Raw genomic sequence first — 18,121 nt, forward strand, 5'->3', positions numbered from 1 at the left:
TCATCTTCATCTTCATCGTCATCATCATCATCATCATCATCATCATTCTTATCATCACCTTCACTTTATGTTTTAAAGTGTTTCCTGTTTCCTGGAAATGAAAACAGAAGCCCAGTGATGTGTGTGTGTTTGTGTGTGTGAGTGTGTGTGTGTGTGTGTGTGGGGGGGGGGGGGCAGGAAGTGTCAGGGCCTCCACCCTCTCCCTGTGGTTTTGTTTCTGTTTGACTTTTCATGGCTCCACATTCCACAAACATGACCCAAGAGGACTTTCACCACTGTAACACCCACAGGACTGATGCCATGATTAGCCTAGCCTAGCTTAGCATAAAGACAGGAAGCAAAAACGTTAGCCTAGTTTAGCATATTGACTGGAACAAAGGAAAAACTATTAGCCCAGGTTACGTTAATGACTGGAGACAGGGATAAAATGTTAGCCTAGCTTAGCAGAATGACTAGAGACAGAAACTATTTAGCACAGTGACTGGAGACAGAAGGTGTTACCCTAGCTTAGCACAATGACTGGAGACAGAAACTATTTAGCACAGTGACTGGAGACAGAAGGTGTTACCCTAGCTTAGCACAATGACTGGAGACAGAAACTATTTAGCACAGTGACTGGAGACAGAAGGTGTCACCCTAGCTTAGCACAATGAAAGGAAATAAAAACGTTAGTCTATCTGGTAACTGGAATGGACTAACTGGAAAGGGAAACAATAGCTTAGCGGAATGACAGGGGGGGAAAAAATAGTGGAATGAATGGAAACAAGGAGAAATTGTTAGCTTAGCTTAGCTTAGTGGGAAGACTGGAACAAGTGATACAGTAAGTCCAACTTAACAAACTATATAGTGACAAAAGAAAAATATATAGCCTAGGTTAGCACAGAAATTGGAAACAAGAAAGTGGTTATTCTAGCCTAGCTTAGCACAAAGGGAACTAGGGGTAAATATATCAGCCTAGCTTAGCACGATGACCACAAACAAGAAGACTGTCATCCTAATTTAGCACAAAGATTTGAAATGGAGAAAACATCGGAACACAAAGTCTGCGAATTGGGGAGACTATAGGCATAGCTAGCAATGACTAGACATAAACATAAATGGTCAAACTAGCTTAGCACAAAGATTGAAAACGGGGTAAACTGTTTGCGTAGCTTAAAACAAAACCTAGAACAGAATAAAACTGCCAGGATATCTGCATCAAACTAAATGAAACCAGTTTCACGGTAATAAAAGAGGTTTAAACATGCTAACTATGCTAACATTAGACCATACGTCGTTCTTTTCTTTCAGTTAATTCGGAAGTCTCATTTTAAAGAGCGTTAACCGTTTATGGGGCAAGGAACCACATCTTACAGACGTAAAACAGTCGTCTTAGTTCCTATAATAACCCACCAGGGTTGAAATTTTGAAATTCCAATTATTTCCGTGAGTTCCCTATAAAGGGTTGAACTATGAGGACAGCTGAGGACATAAAGCATTCCCAGGACCAGGACCGGGATCCGTCCTGATGTCCTCACATGGTCTGACTCTGTCCCAGGAAGCCAACAGGACGACACCTGTCTGAGGACAGCTGCTGTCTCTCTGAGACTCGTCAGGAATGTGTCCAGCAGCTGCTTCACCATCGAAGAAGAAGGAACCGGTTAAATCTGGATCTAAAGGAGGCGTTCGGGGACGCGTCTAAATGTCATTAAACAAAACATTAGAAACACAGAAGAAGAATGAGGTCACTCCGTGGACACGGCCAGGGTGGAGTTATTGGATTTATTCAGTCATTTCCTGGTGAGCTGACCCCACCCGTCTACACCGAGCATCCCTGATACGAGGTCGGAACGAACGCACCCACGTTCTAATAAAACCACAGAGAGGCGTTCAGGGTCCCGTAAAACACAGACATGTGTGTTTCTGTTTATCGTTTTTTTGTTGACACAAACAAACCGGGAGAACTTAAAGAGGCAACGCCTTCCGGAGAGCAGGAACCCGGGACCATGTGGAACCAGTTTAGAACCAGGATAGAACCAATGAAGAACAAAAAGCTGGTCGACAACCAATCTAAAATCAGAACAGAACCAGGATGGAACCAGAATAGAACCAATCTAGAACCAAAAACTGGTCCACAACCAATCCAGAAGCAAACATCAGTCTAGAACCAGGGATGAGACCAGGATAGAACCAGACTAGAACTAAAAACTATTCCACAACCAAAGTCTATAACCAAAAATTAGCCGAGAACCAAACATCAGTCCAGAACCAGACTAGAACCACCCTAGAACCAAACATCAGTCCAGAACCAAACATCAGTCTAGAACCAGGATAGAATCAAACTAGGACCAGTCTAGAACCAGGATATAACCAAAAATCAGCCGATAACCAAATCTGTTTAGAACCAGTCTAGAACCACAGAACCGGATCACGTTTATGTTTCTGTACGGTGCAGATGTTCTTTACAAATCTTCTGAAAACCTTCCAGGTTGAGTGAAACTTAAAGGAACCACCCAGGAACTCTTGGAGAACGTTCCCCCGCATACATCGATGTGAGACATAACGTCTCGGGAGAACATTAATGTGATTAGTTATTAGACCATGAACCACAGAACCTCATTGTTCTTAGAGAACCACAAACAAGAACTTTCTTCTCTGGAGGTAAACGTAAGAGAACCAGAGGTTTGCAGAACATCAGGAACCCTGTTAAACCTCTCAACATTCAGAACTGTGAGGCGACAACGGAACCAGACTGTCCCTCTAAAGTTCCTGGAAAGTTCCTGGAACCTTGGTTTTAAAGTATAAAACAGGAACTACAGGAAATTAAAAATGTTACAGTTAAATGGCGGGTGTTTTTTTTGTTTTTTTGTTTTTTTTTTTAAGGCGGCAGGGGGTGGGGTTCTGGGGGTAAACACAACCTGGAGGTTATCTCATGCTCTCCCCCCGGTTCGGACCGAGGCCTGTTCCGTCCCGACGCGGTTTTCCAGCATTTTCTCCTCGGCCTGAGCTGAACTACGCAGCGGCCGAGGCGACACTAACACCCGGGGGGGACAGCAGCTGCAGATCGGACACATCCAGTCCGATCTACCGCTGAAAAACAGGTCGGGGCCTCGCTGTTTATTGTCCCGACACATCACCTCCTCCTCCTCCTCCTCCTCCTCCTCCTCCTCCAGGGCCACGCCTGGTTCTGCGTCCTTGCATGGCGCACCGTTATTCTCCTCCATCCTCCTCCAGACTAATGGCTGCTGCTGGGGCGGGGGCACGACTGGGATTCACGCGGGCCCTGGAGCACCGAGGCTCGGCCGCAGGGAGCGGCTCCGGCCCGGGGAGAGAGGAGCGGAGACCGGGAGACTTTGTGTCTCTGAGTCCGATCGAGTCCTCCCCACCCTCCCTCCTCCTCCCTCCCTCCCTCCCGACACGGAGCCAAGTTAGCGGAGAACCGGAGGCGTCCAATCACAGCAACAATAGAGACCGAATAGAGACAGAATAAAGCCCGGGCGGAGAGAGGGTGGAGGCCGCTTACCTGCTCCGGATCCGACCGAGGCTCCAAACTTCTTCAGCCGAGAATAAGAGTCCGCAGACCGGAGAGAGGAGGAGGAGGGAGGGGGCTGCTGCTGCTGCTGCTGCTGCAGGGAATGACGGGAAAGAATCCGCACTGCCCCCTCCTCACCCGGCCTCCTCCCCTTGCCTCCTCCCCCCTGCACTCCCAGCCTCCTCCTCCTCCTCCATCAGACTGCTGCTCTGGTCCCGGTCCTGGTCCTGGTCCTGGTCTTAGTTCTGATCCAGATCGACCTAAAGAATCTCAGTCAATCAGAAGAAGCTATGGATTAAAGAGAGGAGCTCGGGGTGGATGGATGGGCCAACAAGACGACTCACCTATTGATTTAAACTGTTTATTTACTGTCATAGCCATGGCGACGGGCGGCTGCACAAAAATAAATAAATTCTTTAATTACCGTTTGAGGTGAAAACAGTGAGACCACCAAACAGGACGTGATGTAAAGCGGTGGGGGGCGTGGCTCCAGCGCCAGTCAGAACTGATTAATAATTCATGAGGTGAAGATAAAGCCATGAATGCGTGGATGGTTTTATTTCAGCATCAACCCCTCAGACACAGACTCCTCCGTCAGTAGAAGAGGACGAAGAACTAATTTTAGTGTTTTCATCAGTTTAATTATTCATTGAACATAAAGCACAGATTAACCAGTTCTTTACTTTTTATTAAGAAAGAAAAGACTTGACATAAGATTTTCAGGTTTTCTGCTCTGTATTTAATATAAACACAGACAGATAAACTTTATTTACATACAGAGGAAGGTCAATACAAAAACACATTTGCTCAACTGGAAGTTCCTCATACTTCATGTTTACATGACGATACAAAATAAACCATTAAAGTCTTTTTATCGGATCCAGACTCAAACCCCAGATCTTCTACCTGGGAAGAGATTTTCAAACAAAGAAACATCTGGAACGTCTTGACCGCCTCGTTCTCCTGGAGAAGCTTTTGTTTTTGAAACCTTCACGTCCGCACAGGAAGTAAAGTCAACACTGGTGAAGTCAAAAGTCCAACCACTCGGTCATGTAGACGCAGTTGGACGGAGAGATTTCTCCTCCTTCGTGACAGTCGTCAAACACCTGCAAAGGAGACGAAGAAGAGAGACGATGGTCATCTCTCATGTTGACAGAGTGTAGTAGGGTGAGGTCAGGTGAGGTGAGGTGGGGTAGTTTTTACCGGGCAGAGTCCACAGGGTGTCTTGACGAGGCCCGTGGGCTGGATGATGGGGTCCACTCCTCGGTACAGCTTCATCTGTCCGTCCACGCTGCCCACCGTCCCCTCCTTGGCGGCGATCAGCGTCATCTCCACCTTCCCGTCATAAATTAGCGTGTTGAGGATGGTCTCGATGTCGTCCATGGACAGGTCCACCTGCACAAGACACCCGTCAGAGGCTGCAGGAAGACAAACTTGTTTCACGGGGCTTTTATTTTGAAAGTCACCTTGCTGATGCCCAGCTCACAGATGTATTTCCAGACTTCGTGAGACGTAGCGAATGAACTGTTCCTCTGGACCATCGGGCTCTGTTTGCTGTCCCTCGCCGCCTCCGCCTTCGAACAGAAAACACTAAGTCACATGATCAGGAATTACAGAGTCACATGACTGGGAACCAGAGTCACATGACCAGGAACCAGAGTCACCCGACCAGGAAACACAGTCACATGACCAGGAACCATTGTGTCACATGACCAGGAACCAGAGTCAAATGACCAGGAACCAGAGTAGCATGACCTGGAAACATAGAGTCACATGACCAGGAAACATAGAGTCACATGACCAGGAACCAGAGTCGCATGAGTGGGAACCAGAGTCACATGACCAGGAACCAGAGTAGCATGACCTGGAAACATAGAGTCACATGACCAGGAAACATAGAGTCACATGACCAGGAACCAGAGTCGCATGAGTGGGAACCAGAGTCACATGACCAGGAACCAGAGTCACCCAACCAGGAAACACAGTCACATGACCAGGAAACATAGAGTCACATGACCAGGAAACATAGAGTCACATGACCAGGAACCATTGTGTCACATGACCAGGAACCAGAGTCAAATGACCAGGAAACATAGAGTCACGTGACCAGGAAACATAGAGTCACATGACCAGGAACCAGAGTCGCATGACCTGGAAACATAGAGTCACATGACCAGGAATCAGAGTCACATGACCAGGAAACATAGAGTCACATGACCAGGAAACATAGAGTCACATGACCAGGAACCAGAGTCACATGACCAGGAACCAGAGTCACATGACCAGGACCCAGATGATGAGGAAGAAGAGGAAGTTGCTCCAATAAACGTGAAGTTGAAGACAGAAACAGAATTCATTCCTTCAGACTCAGTTAAATCTCTGGTTTCTGAGATCAATGAATGAATCCTTCTCTGTGTTCTTGATGAAGTGCTGGAGTCCTGCAGGTAAACTCTGTTAATGTTTGATGACACCCCCCCCCCCTCGGTACCTTGCTCTGCAGGAACTTGAAGCACTGCTGGTTGAGGACCTCCACGAACTCGGACTCAAAGTCCTGGTCGCTGTACCAGGCGCCGCCGGTCACCGAGCGGTCGGGCTGCAGGTTGTAGAGCATGTACACTTTCTTCTTCGACGCCTGCAGACGATACGTCGCCGTTAGACATGTTAACGTCGGAGCGTCGGCCTCAACGAGTCTCCTGAACTCACCGCCACGGACTTCACGGCTTTGATCAGCTTCTTGCTCTCCAGGTTCTTCAGGATCTTGTTGATCTCCGTCAGAGGGAGGTTGCTCTTGAAGCGGATGTCACGGCTCCAGATTCCTGCAGACAAACAAACAAACAAACGGCTGAGACGGTGGTGGCGGTTTGTCGGACACACAAGCAGGAAGCAGGAAGTGCATTACCTTTGTTTCCTGCGTCCTCGATGACCTGGTAGACCAGCTTCTCCTGGTTGTCTGAACCTTTCATCTTACTGAAACAAAGCAGGAACCACATCTGAGACTTGTGCTTTAGTTTGAGGCTGCTCAGGTGAAAGTGTCTGTGTTTTTACCTGGTGCTCTGAGCGTCCTTCAGTCTGTACAACAGACCTGAGCTGTTCCTCAGCAAGTCCAGCTGACCCTGAAACACACCAACACCGTTAGTCAGTCGGTCACCAGTTTGATGTGACTGGTCTACGAGGCGTCGCCACACTGACCAGAGACAGCAGCTTGTTGATGGCCATGGCTCTCTGCTGAGGCTCCAGATGAGGCAGGTCGTTCTGGATCACCTGGTCCGTGATGCCATGAGGGAACTGCTGACACAGCTCTTTAATCCTAGAGAACACACAGGCCCTTTAAAATCCTACACGATTTTACATCACACACTCAAGGATAATCAGATAATATCTCCAATCTCAGGGCATGATTTTGATCACCGTAATCAGCGTAAATGCACCATCTCATGTGATCTCGGGGATGTAAACAAAACACAGACCATGCTTCTGGTCAGGCAGGTGGCGCTAATGCAAACCAGAAGAACTGACCTCTACAGTGTTTCTCGTTTCTCATGGACACATATCATGGAAAGTAGCAGATGAATGACTTTTACTTTTAATGTTCAAACTGGTGAGACGATACTAGTTTAAAATCCAAACTTTGACTTATTTCTTCCAAACTGTCAGATAAAAGCTCAAAGTTAAATATAACTTTAAAACCTGTACTAACCTGCAATTTTAAGAAAAGTTGCAACCAAACTCTGTTTAAGATCATCACAGTTAACTGCGAATCCGCTTACATGTCAAGTTTAATGACAGTGAAACGTGACTCGAGGTTCATTTTACAACTATCATGTACACTTGAATTCGGCAGTATTTCCAAAACAGTAGGAAAAACAGCAAAACTTTAATTAGAAAATCTGCCTCACGTGTAGAAAGAAATTATGACGCAACGCAGCATTCCGCTTAGGATAATGGCAGTGAAAGGCACTATTACAGAGTAGGAATAGTTCACTTTTTGGAGATATTAATTAACGTACTCCAAGCCGTATTAAAAATAACAAATGTATAATTATAGAAATGTGTTCATCCATCACTTTTGCCCCGTGTGTTGCTGATAAGAAGCAATAACACGTTAAATTTGACAGAATCCAGGCGGAACTCGGCGCACCGCTGTGTCTGGCAGCAGCAGTACCAGTCTGGGGTGATGCAGCTGTTCTGACCTGTTCTCGATCTCTGCTGGGTCCGACAGGTTCGTCTCCTTCTTCACTTTCACCTCAGCCATTTTTATTAAGCTCTAGTTTCTGTCCGAGCAGCGGACTGTTGGTCTGTTATTAGCCTCTTTGCCTGTTAGCAAGAGTCAATCACGATCCCAGGCGAGGTCCTAACAGCTCTCAGGCAGCGGAGGGTGCCAACAAAAGTGCCTGAATAGAAACATTTTCCTGAGACGCTGAACGTTTTTGTTTTGTTTTAGTATTTGAACTTTTAATTAATTTAAAGGGATACCAGCCTTAAAGATGTGTATTTAGTATATACCTATATGTAAATAAAATCGGCCAATGATTATAAAAATTAAGAATTGTAATTTAAGACAGGCGATGCGTCAGAAGATTTAAATGAATTATATTAAAGTAAATCACATTTGAACGTTTTCGGTAAACAAGAAATAAAAAACAAATTTTAGCAAGAACGATGGTATTTTTATTGATTTTATAACAGTATGTCAAAAATGCCTTAGACAATTATGCTATTAAACTAACGAAACAATACTCTGTCCATTCTTATGTGTAAATAATGTTAATAAAGTTTTTCAAAAAATGTAAATAAACCCGTTCACCGGTGAAACGCGGCGGCGCGGACGGGTACATTAAACCAGGGGCCTCCTGTCAGCACCGTCCTCAGCTGCCAACCCTCGTGTTTAAAACGAGCGCCCCCTGCGGAGGCAGCGCCGTTACCGTGGCGACGCGTCTGTAAACCAAACGCAGCGGCTTCATCGTTTCAATTCGAGGTAAGAAAACTTTAACAAGACACATCCCGTGGTGGTGGAATAGATGTTTGAGAAGGATCAAATCACTGGCTGCATCAAGTAGCGGTAACATCTAAGGAGACAGAAGCAGAAACTACTAAAACTGGATTAAGAACCGGGTTTGTTGCTCCATTATTAAGAACCGGAAGCCTCAAATAGTGAGAGACCAGATCATTTTCACGACAGAGTCCAGACCTGAGAATCTTTAGGATGAACCGGAGAAGACTTTGATCAGTGGTAAGACTCTCCCATCATCAAAATTACTGCAACACTGGATGGAAATAAACCTGTGACATCGGAGAAGCTTCTTACTGAAACAATAACACAGAGAATGATGCTGGAATCAAAGCCAGATATTAGAGAGTGACCTTTTTGTGTCCATCTTGTGTGTAAACTGTTAAAGACTGGCACCACTAAACTAAAAACCCATAGGACAATAAACTAACTAAACTAAAACTAAATAACTGTTTGACTGGCAGGCGGTGGTCGTCATGGCGGCGGGGGCGGTGTCAGCTCCGCTCATCATCCCCATCGTCCACCTCCAGACGCACAGAACCAAGAACCACATCAGCACCAGAACACCGGTCTCCATCCAGTCAGGTAGAACCACATCCCCGTCCATCCGTCCGTCTGCCAGCATCACAACCTAGTGTCAACCATTTGTTTTAGAGCAAAGAAGAACATGTAAATTAGGAGAATATTTACATTAAATAAACTATACTTTTATATACACACATGTATATTTTAACCGGTTTGAGACTCCCTAGTCTAGACGCTAGGCCCTAGTAGCTGGAGGCTCCATCTCCCACACCGGAGAACCTCGAGGAACCACCAGAAAAACAGAGCTTCCCTTGGGGAAGGGATGAGTGACAGGTGTTTGTGTCTGTGTAGACACTGCAGGAGCTCTGGTCTTCTACACGCTGGACGGGTCGACGCCGGCGGCCGAGCACCGAGGGTCCGGAGGAGGCGGCGGCGGCGGCAGGAAGTACAGCGAGTCCATCCTGCTTCCTGCTGGGAGGACGACGGTCAGAGCTGTGGCCGTCACCAGGTGACGAGAAGCTGATCTCACGCTTCACTTCAAAGAACCTTTATCAAGTTTTTTTTATTTTCATCTGTAAAATGTGCACCAGCGTAAAACCCTTTGGTTCCTCAGTCAACTCTAATATAAGGTGTAAAATGATGTTTGTAGAACAGTTTGCAGAACTTGATATCACATTAGAGACGTCCTGAGCTTTTATTTGCCATTCATTTTTAATTTCTCCGAGGTATTTGGGATTAGCAGGACTGAAGAAGTATAAAAACTAAACATCGTCTTTCATATGTGGACACTAATGTGTTAAAAAATGTTCATCTTCATGCCTGAACATGGAGCAAAGACAGAATTACAAACAATGAAGTGTCTTGTTAATTAGCGACATTGTTGCTTGTTTGACAGAATTTGTTAAACTTAACTATTAAAGTTAATGAGCATAAATAAAATAAATAAATAAATGAGACGTTTTTAAACGGACTAGCGTTTTGACCCTCTGTCACCACTAGATGGCAGACTAAAGCGTCCACTTATGAGGACCACGGGTTTAAATGACGCAGAATAAGCTGCGATAAAACCTAAAACTTAATGTCCTCATAGGAGGACGAAGAGTCTCAGGAGGACATAGTGACATTTGTCCCTCGCGGAGGACCCTGAACGCAACAGAAGAACTAAAGCTTTATTTTGACGGTCACTTCCTGTTTGTTTAGTGACGGCAGACAGAGCTCCGTGGTGACCAAGGTTTTCTTGGTGGTGGACGAGGACGACGCCCTGCAGGTACTCACTACACTACATTTCCCATCAGTCCCGGCTCCACCCGCTCACGTTACATTTTAATGGGTCGTTTCTGTCTTAGCGTTCGTCTGAAGCAGCGTCCTGTTCAGCTGGTCCTTCACCGAGGCATTCAGGTGAGAAACTACCAAACACATTTCAACAGATACAGTTAGTATGTGTAGTTACACATAACGGTGTAACTACTTCCTGTCTTGCATCTGCGTTCAGAGCCGAGGACGAAGGCTGGCGTCTCTCCTCACTCAGGTACTCGGTTTCTGAACAGTCGACTCGGTTCTGGCAGCGCCGCCCAGACCCCCCCCACCAGACGCTCCCAGTCAGCGGTAACTAAAACCACACCCATCGAACTGGGAGGCTCAAATCTGAGCTCTTATTTTGTTGTACTTCCTTTCCTGTCAGAGTTCAGGTGAAGATCAGCTGAGCAGCACACAGGTGTCCAGAGTGCAGCGAGAAACCGACTACCTGAGGTAGGAACCCGACGGAACCACAAGTGTGCGGACAGCTACTCTATCAGAACCTACAGGGCCGTCCACAAACTTATGGTCTGACCGTCTTTGTCCCTCCGTCCAGGTGTGCTCAGTGTCTGAGCCTCCGTCCCTCGGACCCGTTCGCTCGGTTCTGTTCTCAGTGTGGAACCGCGGTTCCTCCGATACCGGGTCAGAGGCTGCCCCCTGCTGAGGGAGGACAGGTACTGCACACACAGCTCAACGTACTATACCACTGCTACCGCACCAGAACATCTTCAGGACTCGACAACTAAAGTCCAACAATGAAAGTCCAATAACTAAAGTCCAACAACTAAAGTCCATCAAATAAAGTCCAACAACTAAAGTCCAACAACTAAAGTCCAACAACTTAAGTCCAACAGTGAAAGTCCAACAACTAAAGTCCAACAACTAAAGTCCAACAACTACAGTCCAACAACTAAAGTCCAACAACTAAAGTCCAACAAATGAAGTCCAATAACTAAAGTCCAACAACTAAAGTCCATCAAATAAAGTCCAACAACTAAAGTCCAACAACTTAAGTCCAACAGTGAAAGTCCAACAACTTAAGTCCAACAACTAAAGTCCAACAAATGAAGTCCAATAACTAAAGTCCAACAACTAAAGTCCATCAAATAAAGTCCAACAACTAAAGTCCAACAACTTAAGTCCAACAGTGAAAGTCCAACAACTAAAGTCCAACAACTAAAGTCCAACAACTTAAGTCCAACAGTGAAAGTCCAACAACTACAGTCCAACAACTAAAGTCCAACAACTAAAGTCCATGAAGGTCCAATATCTTACACGTCCAACAACTAAAGTCTCATAACCTTAGTTCCACAACTAAGTCCAACAGTGAAAGTCCAACAACTTAAGTCCAACAAATAAAGTCCAACATTGAAGCCAACAATGAAGTCCAACAACTAAAGTCCAACAAATGAAGTCCAATAACTAAAGTCCAACAACTAAAGTCCATCAAATAAAGTCCAACAACTAAAGTCCAACAACTAAAGTCCAACAAATAAAGTCCAACAACTAAAGTCCAACAATGAAAGTCCAACAACTAAAGTCCAACAACTTAAGTCCAACAATGAAAGTCCAACAACTTAAGTCCAACAAATAAAGTCCAACAAATGAAGTCCAACAACTAAAGTCCAACAACTAAAGTCCAACAGTGAAAGTCCAACAACTAAACTCCAACAGTGAAAGTCCAACAACTAAAGTCCCACAACTTAAGTCCAACAGTGAAAGTCCAACAACTAAAGTCCAACAGTGAAAGTCCAACAACTTAAGTCCAACAAATGAAGTCCAACAGTGAAAGTTCAACAACTAAAGTCCAACAAATAAAGTCCAACAACTAAAGTCCAACAATTTAAGTCCAACAATGAAAGTCCAACAAATGAAGTCCAACAGTGAAAGTCCAACAACTAAAGTCCAACAAATAAAGTCCAACAACTAAAGTCCAACAACTTAAGTCCAACAATGAAAGTCCAACAACTTAAGTCCAACAAATGAAGTCCAACCAATGAAGTCCAACAACTAAAGTCCAACAACTAAAGTCCAACAGTGAAAGTCCAACGGTGAAAGTCCAACAAATGAAGTCCAACAACCAAAGTCCAGAAGCTAAAGTCCAACAACAGTCTGGTATTATTGGTGTCAAACTGGTGGAGACAAAAGTCCCGACCATCCAGAGCCACGACCCAACCACAACCCTCCAACCTGACACAGTGGTCATGTGATTCTCATGCGTGTGTTCTGTCGTCAGGTGCTGCTGTGTGTGTTCTGTGGTTCTCTGGTTCCGGCCAACACTCGGACCTGTTTGGTCTGTGAAGCCTCGGTGGACCAGCAGCTGCAGCCCCAGGCCGGCCTCCGGCTCCAGGTTCGTGTTCTAACCCCGTCTCCTCAGAGAATCTGGTTTCACGCTGACTCTGTTTTTGGATGCAGGACCACGTTCTGTGTGTCGGTTGTGGAAGTGGGAATCCAGCTCACGTCTCCAGGTGTTTGACCTGTGAAAGCCGCCTGCAGCCGGTAACTCCACCAGAACCAGAACCGGAACAAGAAGCTGCTCCACCTGTACACCTCTCTAACCATTGTTTGCTGCTTCAGGTGGCGAGAGCCGGGAACAGCGCCCCCTCTATCCCAGCAACAGACAGCAGGAAGTTGTCCTGCTCCAGGTGTAACCGTATGAACCGCGGGGACGCCAGATACTGCGACTGGTGTGGCGCTAAGGTGAATGCTCACCTGGACGTCATCCAACCACTAAAACCTGAAACCGGGCCTCTGCTAGCTCTATGTTAGCCTAGCACAGACTATCACAGACTGTTTTCATCCATGACTATGGTTCATTTAGCTTTGGTCTCAGGTGCCCGGTTGGTTAAATCTGAGCTGTAGCTTCATCGCTAATTGCTGCTAAACCCTAACAAAAGCATAACAGCACAATAACCTTTAAGTGAAGACAACTCCAGATTTTCCCCATTTGTTTTAGTGCAAAGAAGATTTAGGAGAATATTTACGTTTAATCCTTCAAATTATCCTCGAGCCATATGTTTGACACCTGCGCTTCAAGTGTTTACACAACTAAATCAGACAAATTGTTTTCCAAATTGTGCTTCCAGTCTGTGCTAAGCTAGGCTAAAGGTGAACTGATGAGCACAAAAACACAGAACAAGAAACTATTATTTTAGCTAAATAATGTTAGCAACTAAACATAGGTGCTCTATGGTTAATGTGAATAGTTGTAAAGTAGAGCCAAACAAATCAATATCTGCAGTTTGACTTCGTTGCTAAACTAGCAGTCTTCATGCTAATGTCTGTTTTTAGCCCGGTCATGCTGCTAGCTGTGTGATGTGCCAGCGATGTGGAGCGAGTGGACACCCGTACGCTTTCTACTGTGCAGCCTGCGGCGCCTTCCTGGAGGCACAAGCTCCTCCCCGCTTGTGTGAGCAGGCGCCAGGACTGAACTCCCATGATGCCACCTGGCAGGCCACGCCATCATCCAACCCTGCCCAGAGTGTTAAGGTAGCCCCGCCCACGGTGGACCAGTACACACAGACTGTAGGACTCTATTTCCCATCAGCCACTGAGCTGCAGAAAAAGGAACAGAAGGAATTCTTCAGCCGCCAACGGGCGACCAGAGACCGTCGAGCTTTGCTGACCCCCATCAGCCCAGGACGGGGTAAGACCTTCCACCAATTACTGCTAATAGAAGTACTACAATTACTACTGCTTATACAAATAGTGCTAATGATAATGTGAATAGAAGTACAACAAATACTACTGCTTGTACTAGCACTGCTAATGCTAATATTACACCAATCGAATGTGTCTCGCACCTTAGTTCCTAGACACAAGAGACACCTATTAAGAGATGAAGGATGACATTGGACTGACATGGTATTAGCATTAGCCAACTATTAGCAGTAATGGTACAATTAGCATTGGCATTAGCAATAGTTTCAGTAGAAATCATCCGTTTCTTTGTTGTCATACATTGTCGTCCTTTGTCTCTTTGAAGTTGTCTAGTTCCAAGATGCAAGAGACATTGATTGGACTGGTGTATAACTGATGTTAGCAGTACTCCTAGCAGTAGCATTAGTATTAACAGTCCTGTTAGTAGGCTTATTAACATTAGCAGTATTATTAGCAGTAGCAATACTATTAGCATAAGCATGAGCGGTAGTGTCGGCATTTAGCACTGGTTTTAAGGTTGTAGTTGGGTCGTGGTTCTGGTTGTAGGGTTCTGATGTGTTTTATCTTCAGGTTACTGGAGGAAGCAGCTGGATCATGTGTGCGCTCACCTGAGGAGTTACGCCCAGAACAACGCCCCCTTCAGGACCCTGCTGGGAGAACCTCGTCTGGGCCGGGTACGTCAACCAATCGGTCCAACCACTCCGTCACCTCAGCAGGTGCAGGTGCTGGTGTAGTTCACTTCCTGTCTTCCTGTCCGTTCAGATGGTTTCCGCGGTGATCCAGGAAGACCGGTACGAAGTCAGTCTGACTGTCAGCTTCGTTTCGGCCGGACGTCAAGACCAACCGGTGAGTTGAAGACACAGACCTGAACTCGAGTAAAAGCCACGTCATAAGTGAAGCCGTTTGTTCTCAGGTCGGTTCTGAAGGTGACGGCGTTGAACCAACAGCTCCGACCGAGTCTCTGAGCAGCGTCACAGAACGATCGGCTCCAGAAACCCTCAGAACTAACGGTTAGTGGGTGGAGTCATCCAATAAGTCTTGATTCAGGTCTCATCATGGAACCACAAGCTATCAGTAACTCCTCTTAGCCTCTCAGCTAACGGTAGCTCTTTATAGCCTCTCAGCTAACAGTAGCTCTTTCTAGCCTTCTAGCTAACAGTAGCTGTTCTTGCTGCATTTGTGTGTCACACAGGAAGTGATCCACCCTCCAGTCGGAAGAGACTCCCCAGACCAAACCCGACGACCACTCCTCCGGTAAGGAACAGAGTCACTTCCTGTTCAGTCAAACGAGAAACGAGAACTCCTCTCTCATTGGTTGCCTGGTTGCAGGTGAAGGACAGTCAGCTGCTGAAGGAGCTCGGTCCAGGTCGAGGTCAGGTCGACGCCATCCAGCAGCTCCTGGATCAGGTTTGAGGCTCTACGTCCTGTCAGCATCCTCGTCAGACCTCGTCACCTGAAACAGTCCACTCTGATTGGGTGCGTTTGTTCCAGGGGGCGGATCCTTCCTGCTGCGGAGGAGACGGCCGCCACGCCCTGACAGTTGCAGTGGTGAACGGTCACCATGACGTACTTCCTGTTCTGGTGCAGCGAGGAGCCGACGTGGATCAGCAGTCTGGACGGTAGGACGCTGTTTAGGCTTCTGTATTAAATGAAGCCAGAGCAAGTAGAGCTCCCCCTGGTGTCTGGCTGCAGTGTGAGTTATAGGCTCCACCTCCTCCATGTTGTTGGGCGGAACTTGAGCCAAACTAAAACACTGAAATACAAGTAAAATGTTTTTTTTAAAGATGAATTCAGTGCTTTTAGGTAGTAAATATAATGTTGATGAATGTTCAAGTGTTAATTTTCTTTTGGATAAGTTTCGTTTTTCTTATCTGATGTTGTAGAAACGTCCACCTCCCAGAAATGTAACTATGCTTCACAACGACGCAGACCACGAGAACTGTGATTGGTCCTCTTGCATGTTTCTGCTTTAGTATTTCCGGCTGCATCTCCATCTCCTACGATTTTCAAATATATACCCAAATGGCAAAAAAGACACAGCGCCAACTAGTGTTTGGGGGGAGTTGTTGCAGAACAAGACAGTATAAGTAGAAATGTCTCACGTCTACATATTATGGCTATATGGCCTGTATCCCACAGTACTATAAAGGAGCCTTAAGACGATGAGTCTGAGCTTCAAACTTATGAAAAGATGAACGGGTGAATGTGATGAGCTCCTCCTCCTCCTCCTCCTCAGGATGAAGAACACGGCCCTGCATGAAGCTGCAGCTCTGGGCTCTGAAGGTCTGAGGAGTGCGGAGATCCTGCTCAGGTATGACTCACCTGGACAAAAACTCAGAAACACAAGTAAGGGAAGGTCGGTTTTGATCTGGTCTATCCTGATCTGTTTTCATGCTCATTCACAAATACACTATAATGCCAAAAGTATTCTCTAACCTGCCGTTACACACATATGACATCCCACTCTTAATCCAGCTTCAACTCTTCTGGGAAGGTTTTCCACATCCAGGTTTAGGAGTGTGTTTATGGGGACTTTACTAAGGTCAGAGGAGAAGTCCTGGCTCACAGTCTTCATCTAATTCATCCTCAAGGTGTTCTACTGTGTTGGGGTCAGGACTCGACATCCATAAGGAAGTCACTTTAATGTTGAATAGAGTGGGTGTGGTGAATCTGAAGGATCCTGCCGTCTTTCCTTACAGTCCATTGCCCAAACAGTGTTGAGAGGGATCTTACAGGGTGTCCAATGACTCTGGAGCAGATGTTCACTACGATGGAAGGGAACCAGCATGTGAAGGAGGCGCTGATGCTCCCTATGAAGGAGCAGAACGAAGCTCAGACTGAAGGAGTTCATCTCCCTCAGGAGACGCTGTCTTTGGTGGCAACGATCTCATCGAAGTACCGTTCTCCTGGTGACCTCCGAACCCAGACTGGTTCATCAGATTACCAGATGGAGACGTGTGATACGCCTCCACTGCTCTAGAGTCCAGTGGGCGACGCTTCCCGTCACTGCATCCCACTCTTTACACCGGGCTCGGTGATGTTTGGCTTGGATGCAGCTGTTGGCCGATGGAAACCCAGCCGACCTCTGTCATTTTACCTGGTCTGACACTTCAATGGCTTCCACGTTGTTATAAAACCACTGACAGTCGACTGTGGAGTATCTTAACACTAACACTTCTTTCACTAATGTTTGTAGAAGCAGTCTGCATAACTAGGTACTGGATTTTATAAGCGTATTTCTTCACCAGGATGAAGAATGAATGAAGTATAGAGCAAGTGATCAGCTGATTAAGGAGAGAAGCGTTCTGTATCAGGCTCTGGAGCACTTCCCAGCTAACTGTAGCTCCTCCCGTTTCTTCCTTTGAATAATGTATTTAGTTCACTGCCACCTGCTGGTGTGACGAGTTATTTCCCGTTAGGACACATGTCAGCCAGTCCTCGTTAGCTATTTGCTTCGTCTCGTCGTGACTTAAACTGTGCAGAATGAAATCCCTGAAGCTCCTCCCACCTGCTGACGTCTTCCTGGTTTCAGGTGTAAGGCCAGCGTGAGGCGGAGGAACGGCGCCGGTCAGACGGCGTACGACGTGGCGCTGAGCTCCGGCTGCGGCAGCGTGGTGTCTCTGCTGGCCGCTCAGACCGGACACGACCTACTGGACAAACTGGGAAAAGTCAAACTGAACCTGGACGTCTTCTGACACTAAACACCACTGAATACTAAACATGACGCTTTTAGATGTTTCCAGTTTGATCTTTGAAGGAATTGAAATAAAATTTTCTACTGTAGGCTGATGCTGTGGTGAACACGGATTCAGGAATATCTCCAAAAAATACCAGGTCCATGTTCATGACCCTGGTCTCTTTGGATTCTCTGTCAGTAACGTTGTGTCTGTTGCTTTGTCTGATTAATTAGTGATGAACTAAAACATCTTCTAGATTAGATCGTAGAAAACACCCTGATAGCAATAATATCATTCTGAACTCATTCATCAACCCCTTGACTCGACCTGGACCAACAGTTTATAGAGAAACCACAAAGCTCATGCGTTCTACAAAGGTTCTAGTAAAAACAGAACCAGACCCACTCTCCATTTAAACCCGTGGATAAAACCAGAGAACCCAAA

The 18,121-nt window shown here is 46.2% G+C and overlaps 3 protein-coding genes across 6 annotated transcripts in view; 1 reads left to right on the plus strand and 2 right to left on the minus strand.

The window, feature by feature from the left end:
- Positions 1-3,657, minus strand: part of sptbn1 (spectrin, beta, non-erythrocytic 1) — a 33,811-nt gene extending 30,154 nt beyond the window's left edge. Inside the window, exon 1 of the mRNA XM_047578360.1 lies at positions 3,503-3,657. The gene's annotated coding sequence lies outside the window, so the exon portion shown is untranslated. The remainder of the gene's footprint in view (positions 1-3,502) is intronic.
- A 565-nt stretch (positions 3,658-4,222) lies between these two features.
- Positions 4,223-7,857, minus strand: polr3f (polymerase (RNA) III (DNA directed) polypeptide F). The gene is made up of 9 exons (XM_047578425.1): positions 7,702-7,857; positions 6,701-6,818; positions 6,557-6,624; positions 6,411-6,478; positions 6,215-6,327; positions 6,000-6,143; positions 4,978-5,085; positions 4,715-4,906; positions 4,223-4,617 (listed from the first exon to the last, which is right to left on the minus strand). Exons 1-9 carry the CDS (start codon positions 7,761-7,763, stop codon positions 4,540-4,542), a joined length of 951 nt encoding a protein of 316 aa, XP_047434381.1. The 5' UTR covers positions 7,764-7,857; the 3' UTR covers positions 4,223-4,539.
- A 236-nt stretch (positions 7,858-8,093) lies between these two features.
- dzank1 (double zinc ribbon and ankyrin repeat domains 1) lies at positions 8,094-17,789 on the plus strand. 4 transcript variants are annotated; one of them, XM_047578391.1, is made up of 20 exons: positions 8,272-8,741; positions 8,984-9,104; positions 9,396-9,552; positions 10,245-10,311; positions 10,391-10,442; positions 10,537-10,649; positions 10,726-10,793; positions 10,897-11,014; positions 12,577-12,690; positions 12,756-12,839; positions 12,918-13,040; positions 13,632-13,986; positions 14,571-14,674; positions 14,763-14,846; positions 14,914-15,010; positions 15,193-15,254; positions 15,330-15,407; positions 15,492-15,619; positions 16,237-16,311; positions 17,533-17,789. In XM_047578391.1, exons 2-20 carry the CDS (start codon positions 8,996-8,998, stop codon positions 17,693-17,695), a joined length of 2,151 nt encoding a protein of 716 aa, XP_047434347.1. In that variant the 5' UTR covers positions 8,272-8,741; positions 8,984-8,995; the 3' UTR covers positions 17,696-17,789. The 4 variants fall into 4 exon arrangements, with proteins under 4 accessions (XP_047434349.1, XP_047434347.1, XP_047434346.1 ...); XM_047578390.1 differs by having other exon boundaries at positions 8,274-8,486; XM_047578393.1 differs by lacking the exons at positions 16,237-16,311; positions 17,533-17,789 and adding an exon at positions 16,140-16,173 and having other exon boundaries at positions 8,094-8,486.
- Positions 17,790-18,121: the final 332 nt, after the last annotated feature.

This window comes from Mugil cephalus, chromosome 2 (assembly GCF_022458985.1).
Source record: "Mugil cephalus isolate CIBA_MC_2020 chromosome 2, CIBA_Mcephalus_1.1, whole genome shotgun sequence".
Taxonomy (NCBI): domain Eukaryota; kingdom Metazoa; phylum Chordata; class Actinopteri; order Mugiliformes; family Mugilidae; genus Mugil; species Mugil cephalus.